General features: G+C 50.1%; 1 protein-coding gene across 1 annotated transcript; it reads left to right on the forward strand.

Moving 5' to 3' along the window:
- Window positions 1-7,415: 7,415 nt before the first annotated feature.
- Window positions 7,416-18,216, forward strand: LOC307063014 (testisin-like; the record flags this gene model as incomplete). The annotated part of the gene is given in 7 exon segments (XM_079718982.1): window positions 7,416-7,531; window positions 7,594-7,610; window positions 7,699-7,725; window positions 7,940-8,105; window positions 8,822-8,921; window positions 8,925-9,105; window positions 17,939-18,216. Coding segments are annotated over 7 exon segments (885 nt in total).
- Window positions 18,217-19,776: the final 1,560 nt, after the last annotated feature.

Consider the following 19,776-nt stretch of genomic DNA (forward strand, 5'->3'; position numbering starts at 1 on the left):
GGCCCATCCATGGCAGGGGGCACCACCTTACCTGGCCTGGAGAGTCTTGTGGTCCAGTCCTGGCACTGGGGAGTCTTGTTGTGCCTGGGCGCCCTCCACCTGGCCCTTTATACCCTCCTGGGCCCTATGGGCCCCCCTCCAGAATGAAGAAACAAAGGGGCCACCAGGGGGACAGAAAGGAGCTGGGCAGTGGGGGCTCTTCCTGGAGGAATCCCCAGAGCCATCCAGGGGGAGGATCCCAGACGTGCTGTGTTTACTGTCTTGGCCCTGTGGCCTACACAAACAAAATGAAACAGTGACAAGCATTTTGCTGTCACCTATGGGTCTCTCTCCTGGGCACCTGCACTTGACCTTGACTTTGGAGGTGGGGGAGGTTTCCTGAGATCCCTTTCCAGCTTGACCAAACGGGGTTCAACCCCACAGGGGTGCTTCAGGGTAGCTGCCCCCAGTAGCTTCATGGGGCCCAGGACTCCTACCTCGTGCAGAACCTGGTCCAGGGCCTTATTCATGCTTGGGCAGAGCCCTGGGTACCCTGGCCTTTGCCCTCTGGCCCTCAGAGAGCCGGAGTGGACAGTCCAGTTCTGAGTGCCTGGTGCCAGGTGGTAGAGACACCCCAGGTGCTGACCCTCCATGGCCTGTCACTGGAAGATGTCTGAGATCTTTCCTTTGTGCTGGGTCTGGTGTAGCTGGGGATGAACTGGGCTGAATGGGCTATGGGATGACCAGCAGCAATGACACAGGACAGGAGGCGCTGTGGGTGGGGACAGGGTGATTCTCCAGGCCAGTTCTCCCCAGAGCTCCTGGGCAAGGCTGAGGGGTCAGACTTGATCTGGGAGGGAATGGGGTGTTTCTTGAAGGCAGGGGATCTGGGGACCCTCTTGGTACAGCAAGCCCAGGCTTTCTGTGACTGGATGGAGCTCAGGCTGTCTGCACGGCCTCCCTGACCTTTGGGAAGAGCCATGGGGTCACAGTCCTCAACATAGCGGTACTGTGGGCGTGGACTGGAGCCAGATCAGGTCTGAATCTCCACTTCCCTACTTCCTAGGCATGCCCTTTGGGGAGCTCATGTCACCCTCGTGTGCTTCAATTGTCCCCTCTGTTATATGCGGGTAGCAATAGACCCCCCTCACAGGTGTTTCGAGAATTCAGTGAGATCCTTCTCCATCCAGGGGCCTGAACACCAAAAGGTTTACACCTGTGGTCAGGTATGCAGGTTATTCTTTGAGCAGCCTTTGGAATCGCCCAAGATAATACACAACAGACCTGTCCGTCTAGGTGACAGTTTCCATGAATGGTGGTGTCCTCGCTGTGGCGGTAAACTACTCAGGCCTGGAGAAGAAATGGACCCCACAGCTGTGCTGACACGTTGCCACAGGAAACAGGCTGGGCGTAGACTACAGTGTCCTGAACCAACCCCCACCCCCCAGTGTGGTTACAAGGAGAAGAGGTGCAGAGCATGGTCTGGTGTGTTCACAGCCTCACTCGGAAGTGCTGGCTGCCAGGAACTGGGGACATTGGCTTCATTGAGATGGCTGTGCTGGGCGGCCTGGGGTCAGGGTGGAGGCCCTGTCTAGCTGTCACCTTCCTTACTTACATCCCTAGGCCAGGGGTCAGTACACTATGGTCCAAAGGCCAAATCCAGCCCTCCATTGGTTTTTGCACCATCTGTGAGGTAAGAATAATTTTTATATTTTTAAATGGTTAGAAAAAATTCAGAAGAAGAATGTGACTCGTGGCCAGCTCATGAAATGCCAATGCAATTGTCCACAAACAAGTGTTATTGCCCATTCATTTGCATATCGTCTGGGGCTGCATCCAGGCTGCAAAGGCAGAGCTGGTCAGGTATGACAGAGACTTTATGGCCCAGAAAACCTGAAACTCGTGGCCCTTCACCCACAAAGTCAGGATCCCTGTCTCTACCCTGCAACAGATGCAGCCCTGCCCATGGTCGTGGCTGCAGGGGGCTTGGGGGCTTCATTTGACAGCCAGCCTTTAGTGGGCAGAAGGGAGCAGAGAGCAGCTTTGTCCAGAAAGTGGTACCCTTCCTTCTGGCCCTGCACTGGTCTCCCTGGACAGGCTCCTAGGGCCCAGGCTGCCACTGACCACTAGACCACCAGGGAAGTCCCAGTTTTATACACGCACATACACACACACACGTGTATATATATATTCTTTTTCAGATTCTTTTCCATTATAAGTTGTTACAAGATATTAAGTATAGTTCCCTGTGCTGTACAGTAGTTCCTCATTGGTTGTCTATTTTATATACAGTAGTGTGTGTATTTTAATCCCAAAGTCCTAATTTTTCCCTCCCCGCCTTCCCTCTTTGGTAGCCATAAGTTTGTTTTCTATGTCTGTGAGTCTATTTCTGTTTTATAAATAAGTTCATTTGCATCATATTTTTAGATTCCACATATAAGTGATATCATATGGTATTTGTCTTTCTCCTTCTGACTTACTTCACTTAGTATGATAATCTCCAGGTCCATCCATGTTGCTGCAAATGGCATTACTTCATTCTTTTTTATGGCTGAATAATAGGGATGTCTTTAAATCAGATTTACTATGAAATACACTGGCTCTTACATAATTCTGATAATCTAGGAGCTCTCAAACGTAATTTCTGGGACCAAAAAAACCCAATCTCAAGCAGGCAGGATGTGCCTTTATCCCCATAAGGTGTCAGTAAATCATATGAAACTTATGTTTCTTTTGCAATAACAAAAATCCATAATACTGTTAGTGGAGGTACTTTACTATTTTACAAGGATTCCAGCAAGTCTGTTCCAATAAAGGCCAAGCATAAATAGGTTGAGAAAATTAACTTCTTGTAATTTCTTTATAAATGTATTCTTTTTTTTTTTTTTTTTTTTTTGCGGTACGCAGGCCTCTCACTGTTGTGGCCTCTCCCGTTGCGGAGCACAGGCTCTGGACGCGCAGGCTCAGCGGCCATGGCTCACGGGCCCAGCCGCTCCGCGCCATGCGGGAGCTTCCCAGACCGGGGCACAAACCCATGTCCCCTGCATCGGCAGGCGGACTCTCAACCACTGCGCCACCAGGGAAGCCCATAAATGTATTCTTTTAATTTTGTTTTGATTTAAGAATATATATTGGTGGAAAAATTGCAAAAAAGATGAAAGTGGCTGTGGAGTATCACATAGCAGATAATTGCAGATAAAATAGAACCCAAGGCTTGAAGTCTTAAGAATGAGCTATAGGAATATTTTACATTGATAAAAGTTACAAGCCACTGAAAAGATGTAAGAGGCATGAGCCTTTATGCCCCGATAACAGAGCTTTGAAATACATAAAGCAAAAAATGTTCTAAATACTCAATAAACTAATAAATCCACACTTTTAAATCAGAAATCAAGAGATTAGGTAGAGGGAAAAAGCAATAATGCAGTACTGAGTATTCACTGAGCATGATTTTGGTTTAAACCAACCATTTGGGGCTGCTCAGAGACCCAGCGAGCCCCTTCGAGGGGAGTTGCCTACAGGCTAGGTTGATGCAAGGGTCAACTGAGAAGAATGGGTACTTAAAACAAATTTTTTAAATTGGAGTATAGTTGCTTTACAATGTTGTGTTAGTTTCTGCTGTACAGAAAAGTGAATCAGTTATACGTACACATATATCCCCTCTTTTTTAGATTTCCTTCCCATTTAGGTCACCACAGAGCATTGAGTAGAGTTCCCCGTGCTATACAGTAGGTTCTCATTAGTTATCTACTTTATACACAGTAATGTATCTATGTCAATCCCAATCTCCCAATTCATCCCAACCCCACTTTCCCTCCTTGGTAACCATAAGTTTATTCTCTACATTTGTGACTCTATTTCTGCTTTGCAAATAAGTTCATCTGTACCATTTTTCTAGATTCCACATATAAGTGATATTATATGATATTTGTTTTTCTCTTTCTGACTTACTTCACTCTGTATGACAATCTCTATGTCCATCCTTGTCCCTGCAAGTGGCGCTATTTCGTTCCTCTTTATGGCTGAGTAATATTCCATTATATATATGTACCACATCTTTATCCATTCCTCTGTTGATGGACATTTAGGTTGCTTCCATTTCCTGGCTATTGTAAATATTGCTGCAATGGACATTGGGGTGCATGCATCTTTTTGAATTATGGTTTTCTCCAGATTTATGCCTAAGAGTGGGATTGCTGGGTCATATGTTAGCTTTTTGAGAAGTGGAAAAAATTTAGGAATCAGAAAAGTCTCCCACATTCCTTCTCCCTGCAGTGCCCAAGGCTGGTCAGCTCTCCTTTCTTGATCATACAGCTCCCTGTTCTGTGACACTGGTCATGTCTGTCACAGGGGTTGTGAGCTGGGGATCCCACTGTGGGCTCCCTAAGAGGCTGGGTGTTTCCACCAACGTCAGCGTCTACACCACATGGGTTGTCAGCACAACCTGGAACTCAGCTCGGGATGTCAGGAACTTCTCTCCAAGCCTTGCTAGGATCTTATCTTTGCCCTGTTGTTGCTTCTGGGACTGCTTGGGGGCACCCCCGTCTCCCTGTGGCTTGCCTTGCCTATCTGGGCAGTCAGCCCTGCAACCTCAGACTCTGCATCCCCAACTCATGCCCTCTCTCTCTGCTTCCTGCCAAGAGTGTAGCAGGCGGTTCCTGCAGGGACCTACTCCCCAAACCCTCCCCAATAGTCACCTTCAACCATCCACCTATCCTCTGTCCTCCAGGGACCTTCTCTGGTTCCGCCCCCACACCCAGCCCCATGACAAGCCCCCTTCCCCATACCCACATCTATCCCTCTTCAGACCTCACAGCCCTGGGCCCAGCATCTGTGTCTCATGTGTCCCCAGGGGGCCCCAAGATGCCCTCTCTCCCTCCTTGCCACCCTGTGGACCCCCAGGGACAGAACCTGCTTCTCACCCACCATTCAAGGCTGAGTCTCAAGGAGCACCCACGTTCAAGGATTCCTTGGGTGGTTTCTGGGACTCTTGGAACTGGGGTTTCCAGCGCCCAGTGCTGGGCTGGTGCCTTTGCAGACGTGTCTGTCTGAGAGGCAGTAAAGCCTAGCTGGCGGAAGGACATTCCTCTGCCTTGGTGATCCTCCCTGTGCCTTGCATCCCCAGAGGGATGCATGAGAAAGTATCTTCCATGTGTAGGAGCTTAACCACAGGGCGTCACCAGATGCTCACAGCAGCCCTGCAAGGTGCACATTACTGTTACCTCCATTTTTCAGACTGGGAATCTGAGGGCTGCAAACCCCGGGGCTTGCCCGAGCCCACTCTCCCCAGAAGCCCTGTCCCTGGCTCAGTGGCCAGCAGAGCAGTAACATATCCTGGGGTTCCTGGCAGGGCTGCGGGGGAATCCACATCACCCTGACGTGGACGGTGAGGGCTCGGGGCCAGGCTGGGCTTGCTCTTTACCTCTTTCCCCAGCCCCGGTCTTTCCAGGGGAGCCCAGGAACTGGCTGGAGAAATGTAAGCCGGCAGCTGGAGGAGGGAGCACAGGGCTGGGACCCTGTGTGTGTGAGTGGGGACCCCTGCTGGCCGATGCTCAGGGCAGAGGAGCAGGAGTGGGGCCCTTTGGGTCCTCCATCAGCCCTTCAATTCCACATTCACTGGGTGTGTCACATGCAGTCCCTGGAGGGAGCCGACAGCTACACACACAAAGAACCGAACAAGATCATTTTGGACATTGCTAAGTTCTAGGGAGGAAATACAACAGGTCAGTGAGAAGGACAGTCAGTGGGGGCATATGGGGTTGGCCTTAGATGGGAGGGGGACAGGGAAAGCCTAGCTGAGGAGGTGACATTAGCACTGAGACTTGAAGGCCCAGAAGAAGCCTGCTGCGTGACCATCTGGACGAGGGGTCTGCAGGGAGAGGCCGGCCCGAGGCTGGAGCAGGCATGGCATTCACCAGGAAAGGACAGTAGGGGCAGGAGACAGGCAGGTGGTCAGAGGGAGGAGAGAGCTCTCAAGAGCCGTAGGCAGCCCCGAGGATTGCACAGGACCTGCGGCTTAAGCGATCCTTCAGGCTGCAGGGGAGGAGGAGTTCCTGGGCTGTCCCCACAGCACTGGAAGTTAGGTGCTGGCACTGTGTCTCATCTTGTGCAAGGAGCAAGACTTAGCCCTGATCCAGGGAGCTCACAGTGACTGGCCAGTCACAAGCGCTGCGGTGCCAAAGGCCACAGAGGGGGACCTTCTTAGGGGAAAACTCCAGCCCTTGCTGCACGCAGTCTGTCCCTGTGTCCACCAGCCAGAGCCCATGTCCACTGTTCCCTCTGCAGTGTGTGAAGTCCAGGAGGTTTGCTGACAGGCTGGCTTCATCCTCTGCAGAAGTTTCCGTTGTCCCCAAGCATCAGGCGTCTCCCCCTTGTCTCCACCAGTGTGCCCGGGTCAAGGACACCATCTGGGAACCCTCTTTCCCGCTTGGCCAGGCAGGTAACCTGCTCTGCCTGCTCCTGCCTCCAGCGGCTCATTCCCTCGGCAGTCACCACCCAGGCCCTGCTGAGGGTGCTGCCGGGCTGGGCCCAAGACACAGGGCTCCCGAGGGGGATACACACCTGTGGATATTCCTTCAAGTCTAGACTGGCTCCCCTGCCTGGAGGGACCCCAAGAAGCCAATGCTGGGGGACTCATCACTCCGTGAACACCTCCACATCCCGGGTAGTGTTCAGGACACACAGAGGGGCACCAAGCAGGCACAGCCTTCCCAGGTTCCCAGTTTGTAGAGTCACCGGTCACAGGGGCGCTGGGATGAACAACCCAGCGACGTCTCTCTCTCCCTTTCTTTGGCAATTTCCTTCCCCCCAGGACCCAGGGCAAGAAAGTTTGTGAAAGGAAGTTTCAACTTTCAAGACTGAATCCTGAAGAGGGTGATAAAAGGGGCCGGGGCCTGCCACCAGGGGGCAGCCTGGGCCGCACGTGGGGACTAGCCTGAGGCCGCACAGGGAAGGACAAGACCCAAGATCATCATTTCCCCAAGAAAGGCTTGTGAGGGGTCTTCTCTTCCTGGCTTAGCCCAACAGTGCGAGACCCCCAATGGGGGTCTCAGTGAGGACTTGCTAATGTGCTTTCACGGGAGTCCTGGCTGTGGGGCAGGTCCTTGGTCCTTCCTAGCGGAAGGAATGGGTAGAAAAGAGGGCAGCATGGGGGGCAGCCAGGCCCCCAGGGTCGCAGACAAGAAAGGGATCGTCTGGGTACACTGACTCCTGGGCCATAACAAGGTACGTAGTTGGGGGACCGAGCCCCAGTAGAAGTTCAAAGCCGGGGCACTGTGACGTCCCAGGTTCCCAAACAGCCCTTGGACCAGAGAGGTCAAGCTGAGGGAAGGGGGTGGCCAGGGTTCCCGTGGCTCCCTCTCCCCGAGGGGGCGCCCCAACCGGGCCTTGGAGCTGGCGGAAGCAGAGGGGGCGCCAGGCGGCGGGAAGAAGAGGCCATGGGCGCGCAGGTCGGGGCGCTGCTGCTTGCGCAACTGTTGGTGCGGGTCGAAATCGAGAGGCAGGGAGAGCTGAGGCGGGGGCTGCCGGCGCAGCTAGGGGTGATGGGGGAAAGGTGGGGCGCGTGGAGACCAAGGGGAGCTCACTTTCTCTTCTCCCCGCAGCGTTGCGGGATAGGGACCTGTTGCTTCCAGGTAAGGCGTCCAGGGGGCGCGCTTCCCTGCGCAGGGCACCTGAGCCGGAGCGCGAAGGGCGACTCATCTTTTCCTCTCCCCGCCCCAGGTTTCGAGAACTCTTCTATGCTCGCATGTAACTGATGGGGCCCCCCCTGGGTGTGGGGGAGGGGCGGGCGCCTGTGGACCACGTGGGGCAGGTCCCCAGCGTCCCCTTCTTCCCGGGCGGCAAGACCCCTGGACGCGCGTTTCCCCGGGGCGCTCTTTCCCTTCTCCCACCCGGTGGGTGAGGGTGGACGGGGTGGGCCTGCCTCCCGCAGCTCAACCTGGTGTCTGTCTGTCCATCCCAGGGCCATGTGGCCAACGGACTGTCCCGACACGCATAGTGGGTGGAAAGGATGCAGAGCTTGGGCACTGGCCGCGGCAGGGCAGCCTGCGCCTATGGGGCTCCCACTACTGCAGGGCAAGCCTGCTGAACCGCCGCTGGGTGCTCTCGGCCGCGCACTGCTTCCAAAAGTGAGTCTGGGGGCAGGCAGCCCGCTGACCCTGGGCCCTGGGTCTGCACCAGGACCTGCGCGCATGCCCCACGTGGACACGGCCCTCGTGTGCTCCTGAGGCCCAGTCCAGGCTGCAGCCCGTTACGCACCCACGCGAGTCCCCCAGGGCGCTCCGGGAGGAAGCCCTGTGCGGTTTCTACCTCCCAGAACATTCCCACGCACATTTGTTTGTCTTGTTCTTTTCTTTCTCGCTTCACTTGTCCCCAGATGGCACCACCAACCTCCACCTTCTTCACCCCACCTCCTAGCGGAGGTGACCCCTCCCCCCCCGCCGGGGGAGGAATGGGCTGAAGTAAGTGCTGGACACAGAGCCTGGCCTGTGGTGACAGTGGCCCCGGAAGCTGTTTTGAGCCCAGCCTGCTGTGACGCCCGTGCACCTGCTCGTTACCTTTTGAGAAGGGCTCTTGGAGGTGACAGGTGGTTGACTGACTGGCCAGATGAGGTGGCACCCTCCTGCCAACCCCCCAAGTCCCCAAGTGTGGGACTTTGTTTGGGGCTGTCTGGGCTCTCCCCGTTTCTACCCTGGCCTCTTTGGTCGAAGAAAGACCTGCTAATGGTGTCTGGGGTGGGCCCCGCAGCAGCCTGGGGGTCTCTGCTCAGGGAGCAGCCCCAGGTGTGCTCAGGTGGCCCACCCTCCCTCTGAGGACCCCTGACGGCTTTCTCCTCCCCTGCCAGCAACAGAGATCCCTATGAATGGTCGGTCCAGTTTGGCAAGCTGTCTGCCACACCGTCCATTTGGAACCTGCAAGCCTACTACAACCGTTACAACGTGGAGTAGATCTTTTTGAACCCCAATTATCTGGAGGCTGCATCGTATGACATCGGCCTGCTGAAGCTGTCCTCCTCCGTTACCTACACCAAGTACATCCAGCCCATCTGTCTCATGGCTTCCTCCTCTGAGTTTGAGAACCAGACTGACTGCTGGGTGACCAGCTGGGGGGACATTGAAGAAGATCAGGGTGAGGCTGGGGACAGATGGGTCTGGGGCGGGGGAGGGCAGCAATGTCATGTCCACTCATTCTAGCTGCACCAGCCTCAGTGGCCCCCACCTTGGCAGTATCACCTCTTTGGCCTGCTCAGCATCCTCTCCACACTGGCTCTCCACTCTTTTTTTTTAATATAAATTTATTTATTTTTGGCTGCGTTGGGTCTTGCACGGGTTTTCTTTGGTTGTGTCCAGCGGGGGCTACTCTTTGTTACAGTGCGCGGGCTTCTCATTGCGGTGGCTTCTCCTGTTGCGGAGCATGGGCTCTAGGCACGCGGGCTTCAGTAGTTGCAGCACGCGGGCTCAGTAGTTGTGGCTCACGGGCTCCAGAGTGCAGGCTCAATAGTTGTGGCGCACGGGCTTAGTTGCTCCGTGGCATGTGGGATCTTCCCGGACTAGGGCTCAAACCCGTGTCCTCTGCATTGGAAGGTGGATTCTTAACCACTGCGTCACCAGGGAAGTCCTCTTTTTTTTTTTTTAATTTTAGATTTTTTTTGATGTGGACCATTTTTTAAAAGTCTTTATTGAATTTGGTTACAATATTGCTTCTGTTTTTTTATGTTTTGGTTTTTTTGGCCACGAGGCATGTGGGATCTTAGCTCCCGGACCAGGGATGGAACCCACACCCCCTGCACTGGAAGGCGAAGTCTTAACCACTGGACCACCAGGGAAGTCCGTGGCTCTCCACTCTTGCTCCCCGCTAAAGAGCAGTGCTTTCTGTATACACACTCAGCTCCCCCTCCCTTCCGGATACTGTGAGCCAGAAGCCAGAGAGGGTGGCTCGCCAGAAGCCAGAGAGGGTGGCTCGCCAGAAGCCAGAGAGGGTGGCTCGCCAGAAGCCAGAGAGGGTAGCTCGCTGGCCCAGGCCCGAAGCCCCAGCCTGCAGGGGTGGGGCTGGGGAGGGCTGTTTCAGGAAGGCCGCCTTGCCACCCCAGCAGGGTGCTCACCACCACCCCCACCGCCAGCCAGCCTCCCACTCTGGCTTCTTCATCCCTTCTGCACCTGCCAGAGTGGCCTCCTGTCCTGGAGTGCCAGCTCTTTTTCTCTCCTTGAAATGTCAAGCCATGCTCCAGCCTTGGCCCCCCACTGAATCTCTGTGGGGCTCCTTGCGCTGTCATGAGCTGCCACCTGCTTCTCTCTCACCACAATCCTCTGAAACCGCTGGACACAGCCCCCCCAGAGGGGCTCCGGGGGCTCTAGCCTGATGGACTGGATGGCGCCTCATACTGCTCCCTGGTCCAGCGTGGCCCTGCCTCACCCTTAACCACAGCAACCATATAGATAAAGCTCCTCTCATGTGCTCTGTGTCCCTGGCACTGTTCTGTGTTCCAGGGACTATCTTCCTTCTGGAGCCTACCTGCCAATGAGGCTGGGAACATTTTTATACCTCCTTTACAGATGAGCAAGCTTGGAGAGGTATGGAAATTGCCCAAGCCCCCAGGGCTCAATGGAGAAGCCAGGGCTCACTGGCCCGGAGAGGGTAGCACGCCTGGAATTGGCAGGGGGCAGATAGAGGAGTCGACAGGAGACCTGCCCTGTCCTTTCCCTTCACCTGAAGGGGCTGGAGAAAGTGCCCCTGTGCAGACTGCCTGGGCCCAAAGGGCTGAACGGGTGTGAGCCAAGGAGCCTAGCCAGGCAGACTCTGCTCCCTCCCCACGGCTGACAGGTGGTAACACCCAGCCCCAGCCTGAACCCTCACTCTCACAGGTAGAAGGTGACTTCTTGTCCCCCACCCCCCAGACCTGATATACTCTGTACTAGCTGGGAAACCTTGGGCAAGGCACTTCATCTCACTGTGCCTCAGCTTCCTCATCTGTAAAATGGCATAATAATAGCTCCCACCTGAGAGGGTAGTTCTGAGGCTTAAAAGCGTTCATACATGAGGGCTTAGCAGAGCGCCCGGCAGCCAGGAAGGTCTATTTACAGACCAGCTTTCAGTGTTACTGTGGTCACCATCCTCTGCAGGATAAGGAGGTGATTCAGACCCAGACTTAGGAATTGGACAGATCTGGGTTCATATCAGGCTCTGGCAGTTCCCTGATACTTTGCTGGGGGTGGGGGAGGGCAATCTTGCTCCTGAATCTTTCTTTACCTGAGAATGGGGCTTGATCGAACTGCATCCTGGGGGGCCGGGCATGCGCAAATGCATGGGGAGAGAGTGCACCAGGGCTGCCCCACCTCCTCAGGCACCTGGGCGCTGGACTGTGTTAATCCTAAACCATCTCAGCTGCACTAGCCCTGCCCTCAGGAGTGCTACGGTCTCTCCCCTGTCTCTCCCCGGGGCCTCAGCCAGGGCCTGTTATCTGCAGGCTACAGAGAGGGAAACCTATAACAGTTTGTCCATCCATTGGTTCTTTTTTTTTTTTTTTTTTGCAGTACGCAGGCCTCTCACTGTTGTGGCCTCTCCCGTTGCTGAGCACAGGCTCCAGACGCGCAGGCTCAGCAGCCATGGATCACGGGCCTAGCCGCTCCGCGGCATGTGGGATCTTCCCGGACCGGGGCACGAATCCGAGTCCCCTGCATTGGCAGGCGGACTCTCAACCACTGCGCCATCAGGGAAGCCCCCCAACCCATTTTTAAACTGAGTTGTCTTTGTTGTGACGTTGTAATCGTTTTTATATATTCTGAATACTAGACCCTTTTTAGATATATGATTTGCAAATATTTTTTCCTATTCGGTGGGGTTTTTTTTTTCCTTTTTTCTTCTTTTTTTTTTTTAAAACTGGTTCCTGGGTCTCACTCCATGGATTTAATTGGTCTGGGATGTGGCACAGACATTGGGATATTTTAAAGCATCCCAGGTGAATCTAATATGTAGCTAAGGGTAAGACCAGCTGGCTTAATGGGGTTCATGATGCTTAGAGAGCCAAGTGATGCCAGGAAAGAGGCAATAATCTCCAGGAAAAGGATGAAGAGCTAAAGGTTTGAGAGTTGAAATGAAGACCTAGCTGAAGTTCTGCAGAACAGGTAGGCTTTAGTGTCAGAAGGTTGTGTTTTGAATCCTCTTACTTAAATCTTCAGTTTCTTCGAAAGAGGCATCATAGCTCCTTCCTTCCAGGTTGTTCCATGTTGTCAGTCCCTGGTGTTGATGGGGGAAGAGCACTTCAGATGCAGGGCTGAGCCAAGACTCGTGGACCACATCTCTTTTCACGTTCATGATAGTATCTATTGATGCACAGAATATTTTAATTTTGATGAAGTTCAGATTATTTTTTCTCTGGCGCTTTTGCTTTTGGTGTCATGTCGAAGAAATCATTGCCAAATTCGAGGTCATGAAGATTTACCCTCATGTTTTCTTGAAGAGTTTTATAGTTTTAGCTGTTATATGTATATCTTTGATTCTTTTTTTTTTTTTTTTTTTTTTTTGCGGTACGCAGGCCTCTCACTGTTGTGGCCTCTCCCGTTGCGGAGCACAGGCTCCGGACGCGCAGGCTCAGCAGCCATGGCTCAGGGGCCCAGCTGCTCCGCGGCATGTGGGATCTTCCAGGACCGGGCCACGAACCCATGTCCCCTGCATCGGCAGGCAGACTCTCAACTACTGCGCCACCAGGGAAGCCCTCTTTGATTTATTTTGACTTGATCTTTGTTTATGGTGCGAAGTAGTGGGTCCAACTTCATTTTTTGCATTTGGATATCTAGTTGTCCCAGCACCATTTGTTAAAGAGACTATTCTCTACTCCACTGAATTATCTTGGCACCCTTGTCAAAAATCAGTTGACCAAAGAAGGATGGGTTTATTTTCTAGACTCACAATTCTATTCCGTTTGTCTGTATGTTTATCCATTTGCTAGGACCCCATTGTTTGATTCCTGTAGCTTCCAAGTATGTTTTGAAATTGGGAAGTGTGTATTCTCCAACTTTGTTTACTTTTTCAAATATTGGTTTTGTTATTTGGGGTCTCTTGATAGTCCCTCTAAATGTGAAGATGAGCTTGTCAATTTCCACTAAAAAGGCCATTGGAATTTGGATAGGGGTTGCATTGAATCTGTGGATTGCTTTGGGGGAGTATTGTCATCTAAATAATATTGTCTCCAGTCCATAAACAGAAGATACGTTTCCATTTATTTATGTCTTCTTTAATTTCTTTCAGCAATGTTTTGTAGTTTTTTGTGTACAGGTCCTCAATTAAATCTAACTATTTTATTCTTTTTGATGCTATCGTAAAATGAAATTTCTTTTCTAATATCCTTTTGAAATTGTTCATTCGTAGTGTATAGAAATATAACTGACTTTTATGTCTTGATTTTAGATCCTGCAAATCTGCTGAATTCATTTATTAATTCTAGTCCTTCTTTGTATACTCTTCATTATTTTCTATATGTAAGATCATGTCATCTGTGAATAGACCTAGTTTTACTTCTTCCTTTCCAACTTGGACGTGTTTTATTTCCTTTTCTTGCCTAATTGCTCTGACTAGAACTTCCAGTAAAATGTTAGATAGAAGTGACAAAAAACTGGCATCATTGTCTTTTTCCTGATCTTAGGGGGAAAGCTTTCAGTCTTTCACAATTCTGTAGCTGTGGGTTTTTCACATATGATCTCTATCATGTTAAGGAAGTTCTCTCTATCCTTAGTTTATTTAGTGTTTTTATAATGAAAGTGTTGGATTTTCCTGCATCAATTAGGATAACCATGTGGGGTTTTTTTTTTCCTTCATTCTATTACTGTAGTCTGTAGTATGTTATATTGATTGATTTTCGTATGTTGAACCCACCTTGCACTCTGGATAAATCTCGCTCGGTCGTGGTGTAGAATTCTTTTAATATGCTGCTGGATTCAGTTTGCTGGTATTTTGTTGACCATTTTTGCCATATATGTTGGTCTATAGTTTCTTTTTGTGTGTGATAACTTACTTGGGCTTTGGTGTCACAGTAATGCCAGTCTCATGGAATGAGTTAGGAAGTGTTCCTTCCTCTTCTGTTTTTTGGAAGAAGGATTGATGTTAATTTCTTCCTATGTTTGATGGAAGTCACCATTTAAGCCATCTGGCCCAAGGCTTTTCTTCATTGGGAGGTTTCCGACTAGTGACTAAATCTTTTTACTTGTTATGTGTCTGTTCAGATTTTCTATTTCTTCTTGAGTCTGTTTTAGTATTTTGTGTGTTCCTAGGAACTTGTCCATTTCCTCTAGGTTATATAATTTGTTGGAATACAATTGTTCATAGTATTCACTTATAGTCCTTAATTTTTCTTTAAGGCCAGTAATAATGTCCCCACTTTCATTGTCAATTTTGTTGATCTTTCAAAGAACCAACTATTGGTTTTGTTGATTTTCGCTATTGTTTTTCTGTTCCCTAGTTTGATTTTTTTCCATTCCTCTCTTTATTATTTCCTTCCTTCTACCCTTGGGTTTAATTTGCTCTTTTTTTTTTTCTAGTTCCTTAAGTTAGATTGTTGATTTGAGATTTTTCTCATTTATTAACATAGGCATTTCCAGCTGTAAATTTCCTTGTGAGAATTGCTTTTGCTGCATCCCATAAGTTTTGGTATGTTGTGTTTTTATTTCCATTCATCTCAAAGTACTTTCTAATTTTCCTTGTGATTTCTTCTTTGACCCATTGGTTAGGAGTATGTTGTTTAATTTCCACATATTTGTGAATTTTTCAGTTTTCCTTCTGTTATTGATTTCTAGCCTCAATCCACTGTTTTCTATGATGTCAATCTTTTCTAATTTATTGCAACTTATTTTGTGGCCTGACATGTCATCTATCTTGGAGAATGTTTTGCATCCACTTGAAAGGAATGTGTATTCTGCTCTTTTTTGGGTGGATTGTTCTGTATATGTCTTTTAGGTCTAGCTGCTTTATAATGCTGTTCAAGTCCTCTGTTATCTTACTGATCTTCTCTCTGGTTGTTCTATCCATTAATAAAAGTGGGGCATTGAAGTTTCCAACTGTTCTTGTAGAACTGTCTATTTCTCCCACCAGTTACATCAATTTTGCTTCATGTATTTTGGGGCTCAGTTGTTAGATGTGTAGATATTTATAATTATTATATCTTGAGGACTTGCCACTTTTATCAACATATAATGTCCTTCTTTGACTCTTTTTAAAAATATTTATTTATTATTTATTTTGGCTGCGCTGGGTCTTAGTTGCGGCATGCAGGATCTTCATTGCGGCATGCGGGATACTTAGTTGCGGCATGTGGGATTTCTTAGTTGTGGCATGCAGACTTCTTAGTTGCAACATGCAGACTCTTAAGTTGCAGCATGCATGTGGGATCTAGTTCCCTGACTAGGGATCAAACCCAGGCCCCCTGCATTGGGAGCACAGAGTTTTACCTGCTGGACCACCAGGGAAGTCCCCCTTCTTTGACTCTTGTAACATGTTTTGACTGAAAATCCATTTTGTCTGACATTAGTATACCAACCTCAGCTCTTTTTGGTTACTATTTGCATGGAATCTCTTTTTCCAACCTTTCACTTTAAACCTATATTTACCTTTGGGTCTAAAATTATTGTCGGGCTTCACTGGTGGTGCAGTGGTTAAGAATCTGCCTGCCAATGCACGGGACACAGGTTTGAGCCCCAGTCTGGGAAGATCCCACATGCCGCGGAGCAACTAAGCCCATGCGCCACGACTACTGAGCCTGCACTCTAGAGCCCACGAGCCACAACTGCTGAGCCCATGTGCCACAACTACTGAAGACCGTGCAGCTAGAGCCTGTGCTCCGCAGCAAGAGAAAGCACCGCAATGAGAAGCCTGTGCATCGCAACAGAGCGGCCCCTACTTGCCACAACTAGAGAAAGCTCGCATGCAACAAAGAAGACCCAATGCAGCCAAAAATAATAAATAAATAAATTTTTAAAAATAAAAAAATTTAAAAATAATAAAATTATTGTCTTGTAGACAGGATATAGTTGGATCTCTGTTTTTAATCCATTCTGCCAATCTCTGCCTTTTAATTGGAGTGTTTAATAGTTACATTAAAATTAATTACTGATAGGGAAGGATTTAATTCTACCATTATTCAATTTGTTTTCTATATTTTGTCAGATGTAGAAGATATAGATATCTTATATCTATATCATATCTATATCTATACCTAAGTCTTATATCTTTTTTGTTCCTTATTTCCTCCTTTTTGTGTTTGATTTTTATTAGTGTACTGTATTGATTTCCTTCTCATTTCCTGTTCTGTATATTTTTTAGTTATTTTCTCAGCAGTTTCCCTGGAGATTACAGTTAATAACTTAAACTTATAACAGTCTATTTTGAATTAATATCAACTTAGGTTCAATAGCATACAAAAGTTCTGTTCCTATACAACTCTATTCTTCTCAAGTTGTTATTGTCACAGTTTACATCTTTATATATTGTGTAACCATATCTTTATATATTTTGTAACCAATCTCTGTGTAACAGATTTACAATTATTGTCTTTTAAATTGCATTTGTCTTTTAAATTGTATAGCAAAAAAGGTATGAACCAAAACTATAATACTGGCTTGTATGTTTACCTGTGTAGTTGCGTTTACCAGTGTTTTCTATTTCTTCCTATGGGTTTAAGTTACTGGCTACTGCCCTTTCATTTCATCCTGAAGGGCTCCCTTTTCCATTTCTTGTAGGGCAGGCCTACTAATGATGAGCACTCTCAGCATTTGCTTATCTGGGAATATCTTAATCTCACCTTCATTTTTTTTGAAGGATAGTTTTGCCTGATCTAGAATTCTTGGTTGACTGTTTTAGTCTCTTAGCACTTTACATATGTCATTGCACTGCCTTTTGGCCTCCAGGGTGTCTGAAAAGGATGTGGCTGTCAATCTTGTTGAACGTCCTTATACTTGATGTGTAGCTTCTCTCTCACTGTTTACAAGATTCTCCCTTTGTCTTTGTGTTTTGATATTTTGATGAAAATGTATCTCAGTGTGGATCTCCTTGTGTTTATCCTACTTGGAATTTGTTCACCTTCTTGAATGTGTACATTCATATCTTTCATCAAATTTGGGAAAACTTCAGCCTGGATCCTGCAGCTATACTAATTATAAACAAGGTCAGCTGCATCAGCCCCTCCCCCTGTGTATGCTTCAGCCATGGTCTCTCCCCACTGGCTCAGGCAGGGCCTGTCATCTGCAGGCTACAGGGAGGGAAACCAAGCCTCAGGGAGGTGCTGTGACAGCCTGTCCATCCATTGGGTCCTTCTGTGATATTGTTCATCACCCACCACATGCTGGGTGCTGGACTAGAACAGAGGAATCAAGGGCAATGTCCCAGGTACTGTGGGTACTCCAGGAAGTCCACTCCCCTTCATACCCCCTTTCCCCAGATGGCAGAGGAGAGGCTAAGGTTGTTGTCTTTCTCTCTCCCACCCTCAACCCCTGACAGACCTGCTACCTCCCTACAATCTTCAGGAAGTGTGAGTCTCCATCATAAACAAATCCAGGTGTTCCTACCCGTTCCATCAGCCTGATTACCGCAGTCACAGCAGTAATAATATGATTTGTGCTGGCTCTGAGGATGGCAACACTGACACCTGCAAAGTGAGTACCCCTGCCCCAATGAGGGCCATACTGAAACTGGGTACCACCCCTCCCAATCTTGGGCCTGAGAGCAACCACCTTGACCCCTACCAATCCACCCTTAGAGTATATTCATGAGAAAATCATTGTAGACCTCATTTATCCAGCCTATAAAACAAGCTTCCCGTTTTACATTAAGTGTTCCTCCTTTGATCCTTATGTGAAATTGAGTGGATAGACTATTGCCCCCCTTTGCAGATGCAGAAACTGAGGTTTGTTTGCTTCCAGGGGAGGAGTGGGATTTGCAGCCAGTCTGCCCAGCTCCACAGCCCCTCCTGCTCTACCAGCCTCTCCACTGGCCCCTCCAGCCCCACCCCAGGTCTTGCTCACCCACACTGCTTCCCAGGGTGACCCAGGCGGACCCTTGGTCTGTGAAAAGAATGGACTGTGGATTCCGATTGGAATCGTGGGCTGGGGAGTGGGCTGTGGTAGGCGCAACCGGGCCAGCATCTACACCAATGTCAGTAGTTACTTCAACTGGATTCAGATGCTCGTGGGCCGCAGCACACCCAGGCCAGAACTGTCTCAGTTGCTGCTGCCCCTCGCTCTGCTCTGGGCTCCCTGACTCCTGTAGCTGGCCTGTGCACACATAAGCCCATGAGGGTGCAGTAGTTACTGCAGCTCCAGACACATTCGCCAAGGGCTGGGGGCACGCCAGTGGCAGGACTGCCTGCTGGACCAGGCCCAGTCCCCTTCTGTCCCCTTTGCTAATAAACGTGTGCATGTTCACGTTGATGCCTTGCACCACGTTCTATGGCCCTGGGTGGATTCCTGGACACCCTCACTGTTACCCGCGTCCCATCTACCCTAAGACCACTCCTTAACTCCTAAACCATCGTCACCCATCTGTGCTATACAGGCTTTGGTTGCAAACAACAGAACCCTCTCAGGTTAGTTCAATCAGAAAGATAATTTATAGGGATTTCCCTGGTGGTCCGGTGGTTAAGACTCTGTGCTCCCAATGTAGGGGCCCAGGTTCAATCCCTGGTCAGGGAACTAGAACACTCATGCCGCAACTAAAGATATCCTGCAACAAAGATCCCGTGTGCTGCAACTAAGACCCGGCGCAGCCAAAAAATAAATAAATATTAAAAAAAAAAGAAGATAATTTACAGGAGGACATAAGTAGCAACAGGGTCCCTGGGGGCTAGGAAGGCTGGAGTGGGGTGCAGTGGAGGAAACGCCCCCAAACACCCCCAGCGCTCATGCCGTGTTCCCCACCACACAGACGCCAGATGCCCCTGGTCTCACCACGGTCCCCCAAAGGCTGACCCGGGACCAGGACAAGGGTGCAGGTAATTTATTTGGGAGGCGATACCAAGAAGCCTCAGTGAAGAGTGGGGAAACTGAGGCAGGAGGGGTGAGAGCCAATGACCTTTGCCCAGATGAGGTTACCCTTGTGGGCAGCTGAGGCACTGCCTGGCCGGGATCCCCTGAGAAATCACGGGGACACACCTCAGCATTGCCTGTGGGGGACAAGGACCTGGCATGGCCCCTTCTCTCCTGACTCCCTGTGGTTGAGGCTTGTCCTGGGGGCATGGGGGCTCCAAGCTCCATAGGTGGCCTGGGTGGAGGGGCAGCATCAATCATGTCACCACCACCACCCCCGCCCCAGCGCTGGGGTCCCAGAACCCAGCCTCAGCATGGCCAAGGGACCAGGCCAGCGGGGCCGACTTGGGCTGCTTGGAACTGCTCGGGCAGATCTTGTTTTCATGAGATCCAGAGGTGCTATGAGAGCAGACGGTATGAGAAGTTCTGGTTGATTGAGAGCTGGTCTCTGTGAAGAGGCAGGTGGAGGAGTCTTGGGAGGGTGCCCTCCTCGCCTCTGCCCACCCAGACAGCCACACAGGCTGTAGGACACCACGCTCAGGCTTCATGCCCCTCGGCAGCCCTGCAAGGCTGGAGCTTCTCTTCCCCCTCATCACAGTAAGGAAACTGAGGCCCAGCAAGGTGAGAGAACCATTCAAGTCACTCAGCTCACAAGGGCCTGTGTCCACCTCTCACTGCATGGCCTGACTCAGGGGCCAGCAGGTACCAGGCGGGTGGGGTCTCCCAGGTCTCCTGTAAGACTCACCTGCATTGAGATTTCCACTCCCCCCATCTGCCCTCCCCAACAGCCAAAACC

The sequence above is a fragment of the Hyperoodon ampullatus genome, assembly GCF_949752795.1.
Source record: "Hyperoodon ampullatus genome assembly, chromosome: 14".
Taxonomy (NCBI): domain Eukaryota; kingdom Metazoa; phylum Chordata; class Mammalia; order Artiodactyla; family Ziphiidae; genus Hyperoodon; species Hyperoodon ampullatus.